The 6,785-nt window shown below is 29.1% G+C and overlaps 1 protein-coding gene across 3 annotated transcripts in view; it reads right to left on the minus strand.

The window, feature by feature from the left end:
* Positions 1-6,785, minus strand: part of LOC106689549 (uncharacterized) — an 11,521-nt gene that overhangs the window by 1,580 nt on the left and 3,156 nt on the right. The window contains exons 6-10 of one of the 3 annotated variants that reach the window (XM_014434566.2): positions 5,102-5,284; positions 4,129-4,233; positions 2,979-3,071; positions 2,767-2,898; positions 27-73 (exon numbers count right to left, since the gene is read on the minus strand). In XM_014434566.2, the coding sequence (XP_014290052.1) occupies positions 27-73; positions 2,767-2,898; positions 2,979-3,071; positions 4,129-4,233; positions 5,102-5,284 (560 nt within the window). The remainder of the gene's footprint in view (positions 1-26; positions 74-2,766; positions 2,899-2,978; positions 3,072-4,128; positions 4,234-5,101; positions 5,285-6,785) is intronic. The other 2 variants (XM_014434567.2, XM_067052098.1) reach the window with 2 other exon arrangements.

Here is a 6,785-nt window from a genome sequence, read left to right on the forward strand (position 1 = left end):
TTTTATTTTCTCCATATTATTATTACATTGTATAGTCATGTGATGCATCATCCTCATTAAGGCCTGGTTCTATCTGTAAAACAAAATAATATTAATTAAGAACAAATCTAAGATGAAAGATAAAGATATAAATATATTATCATACAATTCAGAACTGGACAAAATGGATTATGCATTTTATTATATAGAATGATCATATATTATTTCAAAAAGATCGTTTTTGACCAATATTTAATGTTTTAATTTAACTCTTAATATTTTAATTTAAATATAATATTTAATAAATCTTAATATTTTATCAAAACTTACGATTAAACTATCATTGTACAGATTACCTTAAAATCACAAAAAATAAACACAATTACCAATTTTGAGGTTAATGTAAAATGGCACTGATTCCAGATTTCATTTACCTTTATTGCAGCCATTAAGTTAAGGGAAAAATATAAAATAATTAGCAATCAATACAACAACGCATAAAGAAGAAAATAAATACTTCCTCTGGAGCTTTTCACCATTTTAAATTTTGTTGTCAACTCTTATCAAGCTCTCTGATGCTTTTTAAATCATAGTGTAGCACTACAACTTTATAGGAATTGTCATTTTTGAGATATTGTAAACCAGTGAATGAATTTTAATGATAGTATTTTGTTGTAATGTCACTATATTTGATTTGGAGTCAGTAAAAATTATAGAGACCCTATTCTCCAGAATCACTCAAGTAAAAATATAATATAAAACTATACACTTCATAAGAAATTCAAATAAGCAACACTCCAGAAGTTATTACATACACTGTAGTTATCATTACCACTAAAGTATATATAAGTATATATATTACAAAGTGGCAGAAATGAAATAAGTATTTGTGAGTGTGACTATGAATGAAAATTAGAACAATTAATATTTCAGGCCATGATAGACATTCCTATATTCCTATAGCTATATCTCCTTATAGATAAATGAATGATGCTTTTAGAATAGTCGATTTATGAGGTAAAGGAAAGAAAAGGAGAACCTGAGTGATAATATTTATAAAACCTCATAGACTTGTGTTTGTATTGTAGATCACGATTGTAACGAGTAATCAAGAACCATGATGGAGACACACATCTCATGGATATCTAATAAATGGGAAATCTAAATTCCTACTAGGATGTATCCATGTTTTCCAACTGATCTACACAAAGGCAGCAACATCTGTGATCTTATATTCTTTCTCTTAGTGAAACTCGTCTGGACAGAAAAACTTCCAAGAACAATTTAGTGGGACAGCTTTTGAGTCAAGAAGCGTGATAAAAAGAAAAAAATTCTGAAACTGAAGTATTTTCTGAAAATATTAAAACCAGTCCCTTCATTGTGACCACTGAATAGGACTCAAAACATTTTATTAATATTAGGATTTGTAAATTCCTGTGATTATGTTATTGTTATTCATTGTTTCAATTAACTTATTTCACTTCAAATTGTTTCAATGAACTACAGTAACCAGTAAAATGACATTGAGGAAATGAAAGCAAGTTCAAAGGTGGGAAATACTTAGTTTTCAATTTTGATATTGCTCAGCTTGTGGCTTTTGTCTAGAAACTAAAAAGTAAGAATTTACAAAACTATTATCCTTCCTACTGCCTCTTACATTAAGGAAGGAACAGTGCCTTCAAGTTTCTGAAAATAAAGTATCGTATACAATATTCAGACCAAAGCAGGATTAATTATCCAGAGAATTTAGAATGCTAAGCAAGGCCAAATTACAAGAACTACATCTAGTTAGTATAAACTGGCAGCATTTAGTAAAGAAGATGGCCTTGAAAGGTTCTAGGGTTTAGTAACATGAGTATCCCTAAAAAAATAACAAAGACTGATCCGATAGGGAAATATCTGAGAAGTAGACCAAAACATAGCTGGGAGAATTTTGGCAAGGTGCCATATGACAGATGTGTCTTGACAGTGATTGGTGGTATTGGCATTGAACCTTTGGGGTTTGCTAATCATTTCATTATTATTATATGTTATTACACATAAGAAAGAGTGTTTGGATAATAATTTATTAGAAAAAAATTGTATGTAAACAAATTCTATTCATTCAAGACTTTAAAAAAGAACCATCTATAAAACTAAGGCCTGCATCTTTCTCTAATGAAAAGCAAGAGCAAGTGTTTTTGTCTCTCGGCACTTGTTTCTCAAAAACCATTAATCCAACCTGTTTATTCTTTATTTAAAACTTATTTTGAATGTTTTTATCTAGAATTGTAATTAAAAGATTTTAACATTTATCATTATTTATTACTAAAAAGTAGAAAAATGATTAACTGATAATGTAGAAATGTTTACAATGAATTTCAAAAACTCTGGCTTTGTTTATAAAAAAAATAAATAAATGAGAAAAATTATTAAATTATTTTTGCTTAAGTTTTAGTCCATTTAAAATGTCTTGAAAATTCCTTTTTATTTTTGTAAAATTTTAAATAATCTTTGTTAAGTAATAACCACTTGATACCAAGCTGGGTTCTTTTTTCTCATTAAGAAGCTGGACAGACAGTTTAAGGGATATCTTATGTTCAGAATTCACTTCTGAATCAGCAAAAGCTGAATAACTTTTTTATATTATTATCAACTGTCCTTCTAATAGTTACAAGCAATTAAAAATTGAAATAATCAAATAATAAAAACATCACTATAAAAGAAACTCATGGTTCAAGTGAACTGTACTTTAAATTTTACTCTACTAAGCATTAGATCAAAGTTAAAAAAATAAATAATCAGCACCTTAATTTTAACGTCTGTATGTGGAGAATTCAAATAACTCTCATCTTCTTGCTTAATGTAAGTTGTGTTACCAATATCTATCATAGAATCTGTAAGTTCTGTAACATCACTTACAGAATCTGTGTTTGGTTCCTGGAATTAAAAACAGAAAGTAATATTTATTTTTAATGAATGAAAATATATTTTTAAGATTCATAAAAGTAATTTTAAACCTTTTTTAACCGACTGCATCCTGCCAAGGAACCATTAGTATCGTATTTTAATGGATCATCTTGATTCAAATCATCAGTTAAACCTGGTTCAACCTGTAATATGACAACTTACAAGAAATTATATGGACCTGCTATATATTATTGAAACAGAAACATTGAATTGTATAATTCCAAAATCATACTGTTGAATAGTCCTCATGAAAAACTTGTCCTCTTATTTGACAAGCATGCTATTAAAAAACATGACCTTACTGTTTACACATTTACCACAGTTGCTTTATGAAAATATAAGAAAACAACCTATACGTTTTTTTTATTATTTTCGTAATATTACATAGAAATAATTTTAATACAAAGAAATATTTATTTGAGGATCTTTGATTGACCGTTAGTAATATGTAAAAGGAAGTTGCAGTCAAAATAATCCAGAAAGCAAAAAAAAAAAAAACTATTTATTGTGTGCCACCGTTTCACTCCACTTTGCAGGGCTTCATCAGAGCTACAAAGGATATAAAAAACTAAAATATTGTAGCAAAGGGAATGTATAGAGCTGAGACAGGCCAAGATACTAATAACTAGGTCCTCAACTTCTAAAACAAAGTAGCTGCTAGGCTTCAATAGAAATGAACTCTGATTGCTACTAGAAGTTCATACAGGTCATTGTAGATTTAAAAGACATCCTAAGATTTGTGGAGTAGTTCGTGATGAAAATTGTCATTGGTGTGGACATGCCCCGGAAAATGCTCTACATTACACAGCGACTGTACCTGGTACGTGTCACTAAGGTATAGTGTGCTAGTCTCTGAGAGAATCCTAGAATATGAGGCTTCCTCCACGGATAGGTTGCCCCTTTTAAATTTCATTAGAAAGATGAATAAGGTGATCAAATGAAGAAGGTTCAATATAGAGGAATAATATTCAATATAACAATTATTCCATTGGTCTTTCTTGGGGTTGGCAAAAAAAAACCAATAGGCCCACTTGCTGGATGCGTCTCCCCCAAATATTACCAGTACCAGTATACATGTCTCACATATGAATTATATAAGATAAAAATAAAAATTATTGGATCATCATGAAACACATAATAGGAACGGTATGAATTAGTTACTAGGTTATTTCAAATGATAAATAAATGAAAAATGTGGACCTTAATTGTGATGCCTGTACTTTTAGAAGTTTCATAATTCAATTCTTCATCACAGTAAGTTTCACTATCAGGATCATTTTCTAGATTTAAATCTTGCAATACATTCTGTAAAAAAAATAAATAAATAAAATTCAATACTTTATTGACCCAAGACTCTTATTACTTTCAGGAATACATTTAATTTTGAAATCCATTGAAATAGAGCTTTTTGTTCATTTGATTTTTTTTTTAATTAGAGGAAATTTAAGACATTGCATTTTCAATAAGTTTTTACTGACCTCTTGGATTTCTTCTTATCAACAATACGTTCATCACATTTTAAAATTAAATTTTCCAAACATTGATATTTTGAACTGGAAAAAAAAATTACTTTTTGGCACAAATTTATTGAACAAATCGGGGTAAATAAATGAGCTTACTCATTTTTTACTGACATGTACCTACCACACTACTATTTCTAAGCACTATACAAATTATCATTTTAGTTTGGTGGCTAAAAATAATAATAAAACATGAATAAATAACTTACAGATGAAACCGATTAAAACAATAAATACAAGCATATAATCAGAGAGAAAAGGAAAGGTAGAATGCTTAAACTTCAGACTTAATTAGGAGATGGTCTAGATTGCAGTCAACTATTTATTAATTGTTTTTCCTGAACAAGACCTGTATTTCTGTCTTCAGGGTTCTCAACCAATTTGAAACAATGCAATGATAAAAATTATAATAAAAACCAATTGTACAAATATTACTTAAATATTAATAAAAAAAATTTAAAAAATACTTTGTATAACAGAATCACTAAACATTTAAATTATTATAGTTTCTATTGGTGATGGATTCTTTTCAGGGAGACCTGGATGGGAGTGGAGCAGTATTAATAACTGTCTAAATAAAACTAAAAATTCCGGATTTAATTATTAAAACATTATGTGACTTTTTTTTTAAATTACATTAAAATAACACTTACTTTAAGATCAATTTTTCTTTTCTTTCTAGGAAGTTTTCTTTTCCCATTCGGACAGTGAAACGTTGCGACTCCAGTTTCCTGTACGGAGGCCTTTCCTTGACCAACAATCCGTTTGACCGTCGTAGAAGAAACTCCAGTTGCCTGCGATGTTAGATTCACGAGGTTTTCAAATTTGTATCGGAGCTTATTTGCGGAAAAAAAGTTATACACATTAAAAATGATTTCTCGACCTTGACTGTGAACAGGTTTTCGAAACAAAGAGGGTGTGGAACATTCTTCAGTTTCGCAATTTATTTTATCCATAATGCTAAACTATACTACTTAAAAACTCAACTAAACATTATAAACCTATACTATCTAAAAACTACACAGGCTAATAATGCGAGCGTGAATAAATAAATAATTTAAGTGTAAATAAACTTTAGAGCGTCCAAATGTATTGTCCATTATAAAATGGAACAGAGAAGTGGAGGAAATCGCAGGTTACTAGCCTTAGGTTATCAGGCCACGCCCAAAAGGATCATGAGTAAAGCAGTCCCCCCTCCTTCCTTACATGGTCAATATTATTGAATCAATGTCAAATTTCGTCAATACACGGATGGTCTGAGAGGTAATATAGAACCGTTAGGTTAACTTAATTTTCAATCATTTTTGAATTAAATATACATATACATATAATGGTAAAAAAAAATAACAAGCTAAAGCTTACTTGTTCAAATTTAGAACTTGTACGGATGTTATTCAATAATACTGACAACCGAATCTCTTTACTACTATAGTAAATAAAGGAATGTATTGTATTGTGTATAGATGATGGGCCACATATGAATTAGGAGATAGTCCGGGCTGCACTCAACAAAAACAAAAAATAGTTTCAACTATAATGATAGTTTAAATTATGCTTTATTTTTATTTTTTGACCAAGGTTTCGATCCATACTGTAAGTCTTTATTAGGGCTAAAATAATGAGATACATAGTAGGTAAAAGCTAAAAAAAAATAATAATAAAGTCAACTACTAAATACCACTATAATCCATGAAGGATCAGGGGTTTAGTACTTTGTAAGGAAGTACTGTTACTAGATCAACGCTTGTGCAAGGATGTGATTTGGTCAGAATAATGCTCGACCACCAGATTTTTCCCCAACTAAGGGTATCCACTTCAGTTAAAAAAAAAAAAAGAGTTATATAAATAAAATAAAATATGTTAAATGATATAGTATTAAAAAAGAACTGAAAAATTAATGATGCAGTATTAATTTGTTCAATATATGATAAGTAATAAAAGTGTAAACAAAGAAATTAACACATCAAAATATCCTGTTGTGAAATAAATTGCTCTTCAAGATGATAGGCGATAAATAGTAAAAGTAACAAGTAAATAGAAATTACAGAGTAAATAGATACATAATGTAGAATAAGATATCATGAAAATGGTGATGTGATACAATAAACATACATTAATGAGTAGTGATAAAACAAAAATAAAACCTTAAGGCTAAATGTACCCTTCCTGGGACGCACCAGAATTTACTTTTCTATTTACTCTTGAACGGATGGTCCGATTTCGGATCTGTAAAGTGCATTTTATTTTTTTCTAAAATAGAAGTTACTGAAATTAGGTTAAAAAATCACCAATCCTATAATAAGGAAAATAAGATGCAAAAATATGAGTTAACGATAA

This window comes from Halyomorpha halys, unplaced genomic scaffold (genome assembly GCF_000696795.3).
Source record: "Halyomorpha halys isolate HHAL.00 unplaced genomic scaffold, Hhal_1.1 Scaffold1391.1, whole genome shotgun sequence".
In the NCBI taxonomy this organism is placed as follows: domain Eukaryota; kingdom Metazoa; phylum Arthropoda; class Insecta; order Hemiptera; family Pentatomidae; genus Halyomorpha; species Halyomorpha halys.